At 45.1% G+C, this 16,227-nt stretch overlaps 1 protein-coding gene and 1 long non-coding RNA gene across 3 annotated transcripts in view; both read right to left on the reverse strand.

The window, feature by feature from the left end:
- The window catches only part of LOC309349095, a 224,415-nt gene that overhangs the window by 20,187 nt on the left and 188,001 nt on the right, over positions 1 to 16,227 (reverse strand). The gene's annotated exons all lie outside the window — the stretch shown is intronic.
- Positions 1,549 to 16,227, reverse strand: part of LOC309348679 (CTTNBP2 N-terminal-like protein) — a 37,777-nt gene continuing 23,098 nt past the window's right edge. For both annotated transcript variants that reach the window (XM_081874308.1, XM_081874307.1), the window contains exons 3-5: positions 8,393 to 8,623; positions 7,248 to 7,355; positions 1,549 to 6,085 (exon numbers count right to left, since the gene is read on the reverse strand). In XM_081874308.1, coding sequence (XP_081730434.1) covers positions 4,643 to 6,085; positions 7,248 to 7,355; positions 8,393 to 8,623 — 1,782 coding nt within the window. In that variant the 3' untranslated portion in view covers positions 1,549 to 4,642. The remainder of the gene's footprint in view (positions 6,086 to 7,247; positions 7,356 to 8,392; positions 8,624 to 16,227) is intronic.

Genomic DNA, 16,227 nt, shown 5'->3' on the forward strand with positions numbered 1-16,227 from the left:
AACCACACCTGGTTTTGAGACTTTGTGACTAGTCTCGAGGCCATACAGGGATCTGAACCCAGGTGGCACTCTAACCACATTGCACCATTAAAACACAAATTCAAGGTCTAAGAAAGAGTTTAGCTTGGAATTTCTTGGGTTGTAGTCGGCTAGCTTTTTCTCAAAGCAGACCCACTGAACCTAAATTAGACATGGCCATTAATTTTAATGTATGTACTCTAAGAGTAAAGGTAGTTTTATACAACCTTAACTTGTCCCATTGTTCAACATATATGTAAAAAAAAAATCAGTTCAAATCACCCCCAACTCTGGCTCAGGAGGACAGAGGAGCTGCACATTTCAGTGTAAGGAAAAACAGCTTTGGACAAGGCTTGGCCCCCTCTCCTCCTTACCAGTGCAAAAAAGCACCAGTACATGCATTCAGCTTCTAAAAATGCTCAGCTTGAGTCTCTTCCCATAAATGGAAAGCAGGTGTGCAGAGCTGTTCTGAGGCGCTCAGGAGTCATTGCCCGAGAAATGGACATGGTTAAGCAGATTGCCACCATGCAGATTAATACCTTCATTCATCTGAGCACAGCGTGTTAGAAAAAGTGGCAGGTGGAACTTAACAGGGTTTTGATGGTGTAAATGATGTTTTTCAGCATTCCTGCCTAGGGAGAGGACTTTGCCTTATGCAGCAGAGTCCACCTCCTCTCCCAGAAGGGGAGGGAGAATCTGGTTACCTGCAGAAGTGTTAGCTGCAGAACTGGTCACATGCACCACTATTATTGATATTTATTAACTTGCTATACTACCCTTCATCCGATCGTAGGGCAGTAGCCAAGTGTCCCTTTCCCTTGCAAAGTCCTGGGACTTGACCTCTATAGTTGTGCATAAATTCTGGTGTCATCGGTTGCTCCCGCAGATAAACCAAAGTAGCAGATAAAAAGGTAAAGGGACCCCTGACCATTAGGTCCAGTCGTGACCAACTCTGGGGTTGCGGCGCTCATCTCGCTTTACTGGCCGAGGGAGCCGGTGTACAGCTTCCGGGTCATGTGGCCAGCAGGACTAAGCCGCTTCTGGCGAACCAGAGCAGCGCACGGAAATGCCATTTACCTTCCCGCCGGAGCGGTACCTATTTATCTACTTGCACTTTGATGTGCTTTCGAACTGCTAGGTTGGCAGGAGCTGAGACCAAGCAACGGGAGCTCACCCCGTCGCGGGGATTCGAACCGCGGACCTTCTGATCGGCAAGTCCTAGGTTCTGTAGTTTAACCACCCCCACCCCCCAGTGAATAAGTATTTCCCCAGTCTAGGAAGGGCACTGGTCCATTGTGGCCATGATGCAAGGTAAATCAGGAGGTGCTTTAGAAATGAAGGGCTGGGAATTCAAAAGTGCCTGGAGAGCCACACCATCATGTTCTGTAATGCTTGGTGTGCTACTGGCACACTCTGCCTAAAAGCGGAAGAATAAAGGCTGAAGTGCCCCAAAGCTTCATGAATGTTCAGCAAAAACATCCAAGGATACAAGCTGCACGGCGTACTTTCAAAACACGTTCTTGTACAATATTCACATCATAAAAATAAAAACCTTTATTGATAGTATGAACGTTTAAGGTTTAATGCTGCCAGCTATAAAAATGGTAAAAAGACTTCTGCTTCAGACATTTGACTTTACAAATATACAGATGTTAATGACAATTAATACTAGATTATGCAGTCTGAACTTCATTAAATTCCCATTAGCCAGTGACAAACCTCTCTAGCAACACACGATTCAGAGAAGATTAAACATTATATTCCCATACACACAAGTCTATAGAGAACTTAAAAGACTAACCCTAGAAGTCTCACTGGATTAGCTGGAACCATTTTAATAGTTGTGCTTTGTTTAATCTCAGAAGATAGGCTACTAGCAAAAATACATCTTTCCTCTTGCATTCTCCCTTCCTATAATCCATTGTTGAATACAGTACTCAGTGCATTTCCTAATAAAATTATTGTATATAAATCTCTATCATATCGTAAAGAAAGGATACAAGTTAGTGTAAACACAAGGGAATATTTAAAGGGCTGCTACAAAACCCTCCTGTTTTAAGATTAGAAGAGACGCTGGAAAGAAACCATTCACCCCATTTTCAGCTGCACAGCCCACATCCAGACACCCGGAAAAGCACAAGCGAGCTGTTCTGTGTGCTTGTCAGATTTGTTTCCTATCTGCCTGCAAGCAACCAGCAATGACAATTGGCCAGAAAAATGGGAATTGTGGCACATGGATCAAAATTTAAGAGGGATATGATCATGTGGCAGGACTCCTATGTCCTCATATGCCTGAGAGCCTGCCCTCAGAAATAACAGTCAATTGGCCAAAATGCTTCCAACAGAGCAATAGACCAACTTGCAAGACCACAGAGTGGCATTTTGAAGCAGCACCAATATATATATATTTTTTAAAAACAAGTATTCAAGAGCTTTGGTCCAGTGAAGGAATAGGACAACCTCCTCCCCCCTGCCAAGGGCTCAAGAGGAAACTGACGGAGGGCCGTGGGGGCTAGACGCAGGGTCGGACAGGGCCAGAACTGCACACCCCATGCCGTTACTCTCGCCCCAAAGATTGGAGAGTGAACATTTAAGTGTGAGATGGCTGTCAAAGAAAACAGTAACTGTCGCTCCCCTCAAAACACACAGAAACGCCCCTTTGGAAAGTGCTTTTCTCTTCCTGCTGACAGAAGGTACAAATGGGGCAGGATCTGCACCTGCAAAGCTCCCCCTGGTCAGGTGGGGAGCGTGTCCAAGGTGGGGGCGGTAAGGAGCAGAAAGAGGAGAGCCACACGCATCTCGCAATATGACACCTGCTGGTCCTCATGTAAAAACAGCAACATTATATTACAATTTAAAAATGTTTATTTGTGCAGATTGATTCTGGGGGAAATGGCAAAATGTGTTAAGGTCAGTGTATTCGGAAGCTTGACCACACACTCCTGCAATATCTCAGGGCCAAGCAGCCTGGCACCATTTCTGCCAGACACATGGCTTGCGAGGATCAGAGGCGTAAGACATGTACAGCACAGGGAGCTTCTTCATTAGAACGAAGACTTCTTCAGTCCTGTATCTGCCCCATGTCACTAACCATCTTTACTAGGGGAAAAGTTCTCAGACGCAGGGGATATAAAGCTTAAGAACAGCTTCCTCGTGGGTTGAATCCAACGCCGTACCGCTGTTTAAGTGGGACACACTTCACTCTTCCCCCTACCCCACCCCACGGCCCTCCATGCACTCTCAAAACCTGGAGAGTTTGCAGGCCTTTGGGAGAAATTCTGGGGATGGAGGGAAGAGAGAAAGGTCAGTTCCCAGTGTGCAAGCGGTGTTGGATTTCGCCCCGTAAGTGTAGTTCCTCGTTCTCTTTTTCTTTTTTGAGATATGAAGAATTTCAAAGATATCATCAAACCAAGATTAAATGAGTTGTGTGCACAACCTGAAGACTCCCCTTTTTTCCCACATATATATGCATCTCTACGTGAAACATAATAATAATGATTTGGTTTCCACAGCGCTGCCAGGGAGGTTGGGCTGCCTTCTCTCAGCAAGCGCCCCTTAGGCAGCAAGACCGATGTCAGCTTGACATACAGGATTACTGCGGCATGAGCACGTTTTAAGTTATTGCTTTGGATCGTCTAGTATGGATCCCTATCCTTCCAATGCAAAAACCTGTATAGAATTGACTAACCATTTCTCATTTCAAGTAACGTTAAAGATCTTTATCAAATAACAAGATCCCGCTCTCAGAAGTTCTACACACACACACACATACAACAGTAGACTATGTGAAGAATATTAAAAATTAGCTTTCAAGATTTAATCTCGCCTATTTTATCTCTCTGCGTAAGAGAAAAATGCAAGGAATGGATACTTGACTGGGAAAAAAGAAAACCCAAACAAACTGGCACCCTGATTGTTTAAAGCTCCCAAAGTGTTTTTAAAGAAAGGTTATGTCGTCAGAAAGGCCTGGGTTGCCTAAAGCTCAGCAACAGGGGCCAAAGTGCTCCTGACGCAGCAGCTACATGGACTGACTTGGTTCATAGCAGGGGAAAAACTGACCGACTCTAGCGGTCACCTTTGGAACATTCCCCTTCTGTAGTGTACTGAGAACTGGAAAGGATTAAGAACAGTGTTGATTTCAACATTCATGATTCAGAGAGGAAACTGCTTTCTGCAGTTGGACGATCCCTTCTGGGATTTGCAGAGAATCACATTCATATCTGCAGGCTTAAGCTCAGGCACTTCTTAGAAAATGTCTGTCTGGAATGGAAGTTTGCATGGAGTGTTGGGTTTTTTTCTGCATAATTTAAAAATGAGTGTTCCGTCGTCATAGTCCGCTGGTCCGCTCCCAGCGTCAGGAATTCACTGCATCTCTCCGTCTCTTTTTCTCTCTCTGTTTGATGTGCCTGCTGCTATGAGAGACCTTGAGGCTCTAGTGTTTAAGAAAGGTCTGTACACAAGTCGTGCTATTTTCTACACGCTATAAAATAAAAGGAAAAGGACACTAAGTGTGTTATACAAACAGATTTTTGTTACTACCCAAATAATAAATAACATGGAGTGGCTAAGACAGTGTTTCAGCTCTAGGAATTGCAAACGCACGGAATGCAGCTCTTTCTGGAGACTAGCTGTTGGCTGGCAGTAAGATCTCAATTTCCTTCCCATTGGCCACCACGGCATTGATTGAGCAGCTGCTCGCCAAGTCCGCAGGGGAACCCAGAGAAGGTGCCTGAGAAGAGGTCTTCGTCGGTGGAGTGTGGCTGGCTGGAGAAGGAGCCAGCCCAGGTTTCTTTGGAGGAATCGGCGGAGGGTTCCCTCTTTCTGCTCTGGGTATGGTTGGCGATTTAATGCCAGGCGACAGTGGGCTCAGCGGGCTGGAGACTTTGCCTGGGCTCGACTCGCTTTTGGGGCTCATGGCGCTGGCCAGGGTCCGGTAGTCTGTGCCAAAGGGGGAGCTGTTGGGCGAGACGGGCTTGATAGGACCCTGCTGGCTGGTGAACCTGGAGAGAACCTGAGTGACGGTGTTGCGGGCAAGCTGCTTGGCGGCCGAGTTGTCAACGAGGGTGGGCGACAGGTCCCTGGACGGAGGGCTTTGGAGACCGCTCGACGGGTGGTCCTGGTCAGCTTGGGACTGGAATTTGTGGCGAGCAGCATGGAAGCGCTGGTTGATCCCCACCTGGTAAGAAGACTGGTAACTGGGGCTGCTGGCCGAGGCCCCAACCAAGCGCTTAGTCATCACTGGGGAGGAGCACGGGGAGGATGTCAGCGAGGAAGAGGCGGTGTTGCTCGGAGACAAGGAGATCCCACTGGAAGGCAGCGGCGGGATGGATGGGGAAAGAGACTCTGTCCTCACCGGGGAGCTGCTGTTTTCGGTGGGACCCTCAGGAGTGGACCCGGCAGGCTTGCTCTTCTCCAGATTCTCCATGCTGGGCTGGGCTGGCTCCACGCTCGCTTGTGCATCAACCTCACAGTGCCCATTTGCCTTGGCATAAGAGTGGGGGGCCGTGGCAGCGACAGGCGACAGGGCACGTGCCAGTTTGATGGTGCTTCCCTGGCTCTCCTTCAAAGGGCTTTCTGTCTGGCAAGCGACGGACCGACATGGGTCTTCTGTGACGGTCGCAATGGACACCTTGGAGACACTTGGTGGAGGGTTCTCGGCTTTGCAGGAAGCCTCCAGCTCCTTGAGGGTCTGCTTCAGCTGCTCCACTTCTTCCTTCAGCGCCTTGGTGCGGTTCTCCTCCCGGTTCAGCTTGGCTCTCAGCTGCTCCCGCTCGATGTCGAACTCCGAGAGCTGCTTCTCGACCTGGGCCTCCATCTGCAAGCCCCTCTTCTTCTTGGCTGCCAGCTCCTCCTCCAGCTGGCTCACTTTGCTCCTCTCCTTCTCCAGCTTCCCGCTCAGCTCCCCCAGCTTCTGACCCTCCTCCGCAGCCTTGGCGGCGGCTTTCTTGCACTCCAGCACCAGCATGGAGGAGAGCTGTTTGTGATGGGCGTGCTCCTCCTCCAGCTGACTCGAGAGCTTCTTCTGCTCCCTTTCAAACTTCTTCACCTGGGACTTCTCAAATTCCAGCTGGAAGGGAAGAGAAAGACGCTTAGGGGGAGGAGGGGACCATCTTTGGCTTCTCAAACACTCCCCACAAACAGAAAGACCCTCAATGTCAGTTATGTCAGTTAACGAGGGGAGAACGAGTGCAAGAAAAACAAAGGTCTTTCTTGTGAAAATTCTGCCCTCCCAGGCTGACAGGTGTCTAAATCAACAGAAGATCATTTAGACACCTGTATAATAATAATAATAATAATAATAATAATAATTATTATTATTATTATTATTATTATTATTATTATTATTATTAATTTATTTAATAATTTATTATTTATACCCTGCCCATCTGGCTGGGTTTCCCCATCCACTCTGGGCGGCTTCCAACAAAACGCTAAAATACAATAACCTATTAAACATTAAAAGCTTCTCTAAACAGGGCTGCCTTCAGATGTCTTCTAAAAGTTTGGTAGTTATTTATCTCTTTGACATGTGGTGGGAGGGCGTTCCACAGGGCGGGTGCCACCACCAAGAAGGTCCCGAGCACGTTTCCGAGCACAATTCAAAGTATTGGTGTTGACCTTTAAAGCCCTAAACGGCCTTGGCCCAGTATACCTGAAGGAGCGTCTCCACCCCCATCGTTCTGCCTGGACACTGAGGTCCAGCTCCGAGGGCCTTCTAGCGGTTCCCAAATTGTGAGAAGCAAAGCTACAGGAAACCAGGTAGAGGGCCTTCTCAGTAGTGGCACCCACCTTGTGGGACGCCCTCCCATCAGATGTCAAAGAGATAAACTACCTGACATTCATAAGACATCTGAAGGCAGCCCTGTTCAGGGAAGTTTTTAATGTGTGATATTTTAATGTATTTTTGATATTTGTTGGAAGCCGCCCAGAGTGGCTGGGGAAACCCAGCCAGTTGGGTGGGGTACAAATAGTAAATTATTATTATTATTACATCTCTTTGCTTCTTTATGTGTTCCTACAAAGACCAAAACCGACTGGCCTCTGCAACGGAGCAAAAACTCTCCCTCTAGTAAGTCTCCTTCCATGTTTGCAGGGGGAGATCCAACTCTCGGAGACAGAAATACTGGTGCTGGCTGCCGGTCTCCTCACCCACGCAAAGCAAGTTCTCTGTGTTAAACAGCAATTAATCCCTCCTCCCTGAACGCTGAGTAAGGAGTGAGAGGGCATACCTGCTGGGTGAGCCGCTCTCGCTCCTTTTCCAGCATGTACGTGACATCATCCCCTTCAGCAGTATCTTGGGCGTGCCTCTGCCTCTCTTCCTCAAGATCCAAGATTACCTTTCAAAAGAGAAAAGAACACCATCCATCACCTTGAAAGACAGCAATAATTACAGGTGTATCCAGATGTGCACGCCAGGTCCCTTTCTGCCGAAAGCAAAAATGAAAGCTCTAATGAAGGCATGCAGAACCCCTGACCTTTACTTATGTGTAAGGGCTCTGAGAAACTACACTATCAACCCACCCCCATCCATTTTCGGCAATTTTCAAGGTTTGTCCTCTTTCGACTTGTGAAAGAAATGACAAAAACATGCAGAAAGAACAGCAACAGACACGCACATAGTGACGCTTTGTTGAAATAATTTGCTGAACAATTCTGAAAACCTGAATCAGTTGTTATATGAATTTGAGCCCAGCAGAAGAAAACCTAAACAGAGGGACAAAAACAGACGCTCAGAAGAATGAAAGTCTTCTGGATGCTGACTGGGTCAAAAATGAAATTTGTACAAATATACTTTTGTTTTCTATTATTTTGGAGAGACAGCTGTTTCAGTCACTAGCAGCACAAAAACCAGGGAGAGAAAAGGGGGAATCTTGTAGCACTTCGAACAAATCTACCTCAAGTGCTTTAAAACCTGCTTTGAGCAGCATTTGGTAACAGCTGGGAAGCTGGAGATTGTTTCCAGCCCATTCCAAGAGCATTATGGTGCATGAAAGAGCTTTGACCGCTAGAGTCGGTCAGTTGTTCCCCTGCTCTGAACCAAGTCACTTTGGCCCAGAGGCCTGAGCTTCTCCACCCCTGAGCTAGATCATCTTTAATCAATTCTGAGACATTCCCTGTGGTTCCAAGAGCAGCATCAGTAATAAAAATCACAGTATATTTGTGTTTTAATATCTGAGGAGTGCTAGTTAGAGGCATCATATAATGTTAGCCCTGCAACGTGATTTTACTGAACGTAAGCACCCAGAAATGTGCCAAACAGCAATGAAAATGTCACATCAAATTATAAAAGTGGTCCAATATGTAATGTTAACCTGTTAAGCGGTATCTTTCTTTCTTTTTTCCCCTTCCCTCCCTCCCAGCTCATGAAACCCACCTTTCGATGCCTGCTCTCTGCAGCTGCGAGTTGGGACAACATTTTTTCCTGCATATTCTTGCAGTGTTTCATCACAACCTTCAGGATGGACAAGGGATTGGCACAAACGGGCTGCTTATCGCCATGGTTCTCTTCCTTCAGCGCCTCAAAATCCCTCTGAAGAGCCATCAGTGGATCACTGATGTTGAATTTTCCATAGCGCTCTTCAATGAAAGCATCTCGGCGCTGGGCCTGAAACACATTATCAAGTTTTTCACGTTGTTAGCTACCAAAGAAAAGGAAAAAGAGAACCCTCAAGATAAAATCCTCATGGAAACAGGAGTCATGAAAGGCTGGTCTGAGTAAAAGACCAGCATAATGACCAGCTGAGATGCACAAATGGGGGACAAATGAGACATTCTAGAGGCCCCGACAAACAATAGGGGGACTTTAACCGCCCAAAAGAGAGTCACTTATGACAACATTGCAATGCTTATGGTAGTTATCACAGGAGCCAACTCCTAGAGGCCGAGGGGTCTTTGCCCCCCCAAATATTTGAGCTCCTCGCCAAGTTAATGGACATTATTATTCAAATGGTCTGCATGCACTGCGTCATGTGATCGATTATGTGGTGCGGGGATCACCTGCCCCACTCAATATTTTATTCAAGTTGGCACCCTGGTAGTTATTGCTTATAACAACAACATATTTTTATACGTACAGTGGTACCTCAGGTTACATACGCTTCAGGTTACAGACGCTTCAGGTTACAGATTCCGCTAACCCAGAAATAGTACCTCGGGTTAAGAACTTTGCTTCAGGATGAGAACAGAAATTGTGCTCTGGTGGCGCGGCGACAGTGGTAGGCCCCAATAGCTAAAGTGGTGCTTCAGGTTAAGAACAGTTTCAGGTTAAGAACGGACCTCCGGAACAAATTAAGTACTTAACCCGAGGTACCCCTGTAATTTCACAGGTATAATATACCATCTATACATCATTTTCATCATATTTTCTTTCAAGGCATTGCAAGCTGTACATTTTATTCTTTCTTTCCACAACCTCTCCCATTCTTTCAGCTGTATGTTATATCCAAAATCTGGTCAACCTTCCCAGTTTGGGTGCACTGAATGTACCATATGATTTCCAAATTGTCTTTGGCCTTTGTGTTCATTAATGCTTCAAGATGCTATATAGTCTCCATAGTCTCCCATCACACCTCTTGGGTAAAGTTAGTACAGTGGTACCTCGGGTTACATATGCTTCAGGTTACAGACTCTGCTAACCCAGAAATAGTCCCTCGGGTTAAGAACTTTGCTTCAGGATGAGAACAGAAATCATACTCCGGTGGCACAGCAGCAGCGGGAGGCCCCTTTAGCTAAAGTGGTGCTTCTGGTTAAGAACAGTTTCAGGTTAAGAACGGACCTCCAGAACGAATTACCATATTTTTCGCTCTATAATACGCACCAGACCATAAGACGCACCTAGTTTTTGGAGGAGGAAAACAAGAAAAAAATATTCTGAATCCCAGAAGCCAGAAAAGCAAGAGGGATCACTGCGCAGCGAAAGCAGCGATCCCTCTCGCTGTTCTGGCTTCTGGGATAGCTGCGCAGCCTGCATTTGCTCCATAAGACACACACACATTTCCCCTTACTTTTTAGGAGGGAAAAAGTGAGTCTTATAGAGCAAAAAATACAGTAAGTACTTAACCCGAGGTAGGTGGTTCCTTCTATTAGGATAGACTGAATGGATCCGAAGAGGGGAGGGAAGCTGTAAAGGACCGCCAGGGACTGCCACTCCTCTGAGCTTTCCCCTTTTGTCCAGAGGCAGGATCAGGGCCCCAGTCAGTAGGGCTTGCTGCTGGAGAATGGCTGGGAGACAAGCCTGCAGTCAGAGAAGGCCTGCTATTCCTCCTCCCTGTTGTGTGGCCCTGATACAACAGATGAGTTACGGACTCATTGTTAAAACCGTGTTTATGGAAGACAATCTTACTCGGCTACGAGTGATCGCCAAAGAAGAAGAAGGGGAGATGCACAACAGTTGAAAACTAGGCTTCAGAGTTCTTTTGGTGCTGGCATTAACCCCCCCCCCTTTTTTAAAAAAAGTACTGTGTCTGGGTCCATCTGACAAACCACAATGCACAGGGGCTCTTGCCTCAGAACACAATGCTATGTGTGATACTGAAATTAATACCTCTTATTACAAGCCACAAAGGAGAGCAGCAACGTGATCAGTACCCTTCCCTCCAGCCCTGATTTGCACCATCATTAACTACAGCTATCAATTTACACCACCACTTTTCCCAGCAGGAAATCATTTGCAGGAAAAGGAAGCCCAGCTTCCAAATGCAGAGGTCTGTGGTTGTTTTAATTACTGCCAAAAAAGAAGTTCCCAAGATCAGCACAAAGGAAGCCTTTCAACCGAAGAGCCAAGGGTCACACACATCCCTATGACCCCTCTGTGTTAGCTTGCGATGACTGATGAACACATCAAGGCTGGGCAGTTGCTGGCTGGACAGCCGGCTTCCTCTTCCATTGTTGCCAACCCTGGGCTAACAGATTACAAATGCACACAGGGATCTATTTATAAACTACACTGTAGTAAAGCGGACTTGATAATGGGTCACAAAAGAGTCCAGGATTTGCTTTAGATCTGGGCATTTGAAAGGGATTAAATTTCTCGAAGCAGTGGGGTTCAGCAATTTTACAAACAAGAGTGGCTGGGGAGACCCCACCAGATGGGCAGGGTATAAATAATAAATTATTATTATTATTATTAGTTAGGCGGTATCTCCTCTTGCGATGTAAGAAGGCATCACTTTTCATTCTGCCCTGCGTTTGCCACTTGCAGCACTGTTTCCATTCCACTACAATGCATCTTCCACCAAAAATGGCATTCTTTGCCTCACTGTCCACTGTGGTGAATTCTGTAACTTAATTCACATTAAGTAATCATGCAAATTACACTGTCACCACAGTTTTCTTCCCAGGTCATATCAATGCAAAGGGAATGCAATGCAAATGAAGGGTAGGACCATGATCTACTACATATTGGCTGTGGACTGAATGCAACAACAATGAATCTTATTCACTGGGTTGATTTCCCTTCTAGATATGGGACGAATAAATCAACAGCAATTTCTCCTCCTATTTCCATTTCTCTGTCTTTCCTACTCTTCTCCCCTAATTTCTCCCAAACACCCACAACCAGCAGGAGTAGACAGTAGGAAGCTGCAGGGCAGGGTAGCTGGGTTTGAGAACTCATTTTATGGTAATGACAAATATATTGTCTTTTAGAAATCAAACCTCCCTTGGAAACTCATCAGACCACTAGGCTAGCTCACAGAGAATGGACCACTCCTCCATACAGGAACTCAAACGGAGCTGATGGCAGTCCTGACTTCTGTGTGACCTGTTTTCTTGTGCATTTCCTTTTCAAATTGCTCCTGAACCCAACCTCTCACTTTAGAGATTCTGGAGTTAGTCTGCAGGAAAAGTTAAGCAACATGGCTGGCATAACTGGGGGTGAAGTGGGCTGAAACTTTTTGGAGAGAGGCTGGGAGGTGACTTTGACCCCCACCTGAAACCCTGGAGAGCACTACCAGTCAGAGTAGACATTACTAGGCTAGACGGATCAGTGATCTAACTTGGTATATAAGGCAGCTTTTTATGTTCTGCTCCTGCTATCTGATGGCACAACAAAAGACTGCCACTTACATAAAGGTTTCTTGACTTGGCAAGGCATATTTGACAGGTCAGTCTTTGCTCTCTCGACTCCATATGCAAAACAATTATAGACTGGGGGGGGGATTGTCTTTTACGTCACTTTGCTCAACACTATCACCCCACTGGCATTGTATGTTCTGGCTCAAAGCTGCTTCGTACATTTACTGGTACACGTCAGACAGTTCCACCTCTGGCATTTTAGCTGTAGTGGATCTGTCAAGAATGTGCTAAAACAAAACAGTGAAGCAGCCCTCCATCTGAAGGCTAATGGAAAATTTTTGCTCTCCTGGCTGTTCTGGGAAATCCATCCTTCCTTGTTCAAGGCACATAAAAGCTCTCGGCGCACAAAATAAGTCCCAGTTTACCGACTGAATCACATGTTCTGAACCACAGACACCACCACTGTCCCACTCTGGGATGAGAACACTGATACCCATTTAGAACTACTGAGCAGAGAAAAACAAGGCATTTCATGAATCGCTTCTACAACTGGAGAGGAAAAACACCCCAGGAAATTTAAGAAGCGGAATGGTGCTAGCCTAATCTCAGTCCACACAAATACGAAATGAAAGAGCAGCGCCGCTTCACTTAACGACTGTTCAGTAAATGTAATGCCAGTCTGGAGAGCGAGACTGCTGATCTACCACATATTCATCGCTGTGAAGCATGCAGAAGAGTAATCCTACAGAGAATCCGAGATTAATTTATACAAAAGCAGCAAAGTAATTCTCTCCTGTTACTATTTGTCTCTTCAAAATCTGTTCTTAACTAGCTTAAGAAGAGCGCCAAACCGGTATGGTTTGCATACTCCCAACGCAGCTTATAATGTCATTTCAAATAAGCCTGACCTGATTAAGTTTTGGCTACAGTAAACCTAATGAGATGGGGCAAAGCTATTCAGAAAAGAACGGCCCTCCAAAGGTAAGCTTCTGGGATCCAGAAAAACCAGAGACTGTATTCTGTTCAAAACTTCTAGTCACTTACACAAGGTAGATGCTTTAAAGGTTTTTAAAGGACACAGCCACTGTGAATGCCCATGTTTCTCATGGTACAGGGGCTGTCCCCCTGATTGGTAAAAGCCTGATCAAGTACAGAGGTTATTTGCATTAGAAAAAGAATTCGCAAACGGCATTTATGGCAGGGAAACGAAAACATTTGGAAATAGTCATGTTTTCCCAGCTGTTTAGGATTACTGTAAACATCAAAAAGGAAATAGGAAAAAGAACAGTAAACAAAAATACTGAAATATATACAGGGGCTGAAATTAAAAGTACACCAAGGTAACAACAACAAAATTACAGGTAGATTTCTGAATGACTCAGTGACTCCAACAAGGGGTTGTATTATTTACTTGCTTTCAGGTAAGAAGGCACAACAATTCTCAAAATTGAAGGATAAATGTTGAACAACCTGGTCATCAAGGCCTCTTGAGAATGTAAATCAGTCTTTCTAGGTGGGAGTTAGCAAAGACCTCCTGCAAAGAAAATTCCCCAGATGGTTTCAGATCCACTTCTGAAAGGTCAGTAATCTTGAGACACATTTTCTTAAGAAAACAGGGCACTTCTGAGAAGTATTACAGCCCCAGAAGAGGATGCATATCCAGATACGTGTGAAGAGAATGAGAGAAGAACTGGAGCAGGAATGAAACGTTTTTCTTCTACCACCAAATAGCAAGAGCAGCTCCTTTAAGCAAAACTATTCCTAATGTTTATTGTTCACAAAGCACCTTGGGGTTCATGTGGTTAAAAAAATGTAGGCTTTCTTGACAGAGCAATCTTGTCTCCTGCAAGCCTAACAAGGGAGCTGTGCTGTGCTTGCACACGCACTAGACATCTGGGGATCTTTATGAACACAAACACATGGTTAAGCCATACCAAATTAAGTACAGTAGCCCTTTCAGCATCAATAAAGACTTTAATTTTAAACAGTAGCCCTATAAAGCAATAGCTCTGCTGAGTCTGTTAAACAACATACAGCTGTCAAAACCAGCAAGCTAACCATTGGTATTATAGAAGGCAATTATGTCCTTTCTACAATCTGTAACATATTGTTTCAGGAGCTGTTTCACAGAATGAGCCACTGTTGGGCAGAAATGATTCAGGGATGCCCCTAAGATACATGTTTATTGTCATAAAATGTATACACCACTAGACTGAGGTTTATTTACAATAAAGATGAAACTATAAAATTATCACTTAGAAAATTAACAACAATAATTTAAGACTTTAGAAAAGTTAAAACAACAATAGACAAAAGCAGATTAAAACTTGCATCAACTTTCTGAACATCTGGGTAGGATCTGGTCTGAAGGCCCATGAAGCCAACAGCCTGGATTCCATGATGGTCTAAAAGGTGGGGTAGAAATGTAATATATCATAAATACATATTGGCTGAAATTTTGAAGAAATTATGAGAATTCCCAACTTGTAAGCATTTTGGACAGGCACTAAGGATATGGTTCCCCCCGCTATATATTTTCAATATAGCTGTGTTTCTGCAAGCAATCTCAAAAGTCAAAGACACAAATACAGTGGTGCCTCGCAAGACGAAAAGAATCCGTTCCGCGATTCTCTTCGTCTAGTGGTTTTTTCTTCTTGCAAAGCAAGCCCATTGACGGCTTAGCGGATTAGCGCTATTAGCAGCTTTTAGCGGCTTATCAGCTTAGCGGATAAGCAGATAAGCGGCTTAGTGGCTTAGAAAAAGGGGGGGGGGAGGAAAAAAAAGTCGGAAAAACTCACAAGACATTTCGTCTTGCGAAGCAAGCCCATAGGGAAATTCGTTTTGCGAAGCGCCTCCAAAACGGAAAACCTTTCGTCTAGCGGGTTTTTCGTCTTGCGAGGCATTTGTCTTGCGGGGCACCACTGTATAGGCTTATGAATAGCCATTGTCCCAGAGCCAGTAGAAAGTCAAAATTACTGTGTGTATATGTTCATTTTTAACTTTGTCTAGAATTGAAAGAACAACTGTTGACAATGAAAAACTATTTAACTCACGGGTAGCCTTGTTTTGTTTTGGTTTTTTTTAAAAAAGAAAGCATAGAATTCTATAAGACTAGGAAGATCTTCACCCTTCTGAAATATTGACGTAATTTGTTCAGGAGGACAAATCCTTACAGCCTGGTGAGATTAGGAAAACAGGAAAGAGACCGAATCATGAGATGTGAACTTATTTGATAAGGTATTATTATTCTTTTCATAAAGAATCATCATGCACATTTTGATCCAATAGTCACTTGCCGCATTTCTTATTTAACATGGAGCTATGCACACAAGGCAACCAGTTTGTCCAAATTTGGATGACACAGCAAGTGGCAGTTAATCTAAAACTGGAACAAAAGATTTCCAATTCCTTGCACCCACGCTGGGAAGCAAGCTTTGTTCCATATCTATGAGAGTAATAGATCATTCTTGGTTTGCTTGAAAAAGGAATACTTCTAACTCTACCTAATGTTCTCAAGACCAGGGGGTGTGGGGGACACCCTGTTTCGCATGAGGTGGCACACCTCTGGAAGGAGCAGGTCTGTAACTTGTGGGTGCTCCTGGGTGCTCCTGGAGCCAACACTGTCACTGTCACAGTGGCCAGGTGTGCCTTTTTCCAGCTACGGCTGGTTCACCAGCTATGTCCCCTTTTTGACAGAGAAGACTTTGGTACTCCATGTTCAAGTAACGTCCAGACTGGATTATTGCAATGGGCTGTACATGAGGTTGCCCTTGAAGACTACCTCTGAAACTTCAGCTGGTCCAAAATGCCACAACCAGATTACTGACTGGGATTCCTTTTAGAACTCACATAATACCTGCTTTAAAACAGTTCCATGGGCTACAAGTTCATGTCTGGGTCCAATTCAAGTGCTCACATTAATGTTTAAAAGGTCTCAAATATTTGAAAGACAGTCAACTTCCCTACAGACCCTTTTGGATCTTAAAGTCAACAGATCTCTTTAGAAGCTTGGAATGGTGCCAGTGGCCCTGGAGAGGGTGTTCTCTGTGGTGGCCCTTAAAGGTAAAGGTATAGGGACCCCTGACCATTAGGGGTCCGGGTCATGTGGCCAGCATGACTAAGCCGCTTCTGGCGAACCAGAGCAGCGCACGGAAACACCATTTACCTTCCCGCCGGAGCGGTACCTATTTATCT

The sequence above is a fragment of the Podarcis erhardii genome, assembly GCF_964252035.2.
Source record: "Podarcis erhardii genome assembly, chromosome: 8".
Classification (NCBI taxonomy): Eukaryota; Metazoa; Chordata; class Lepidosauria; order Squamata; family Lacertidae; genus Podarcis; species Podarcis erhardii.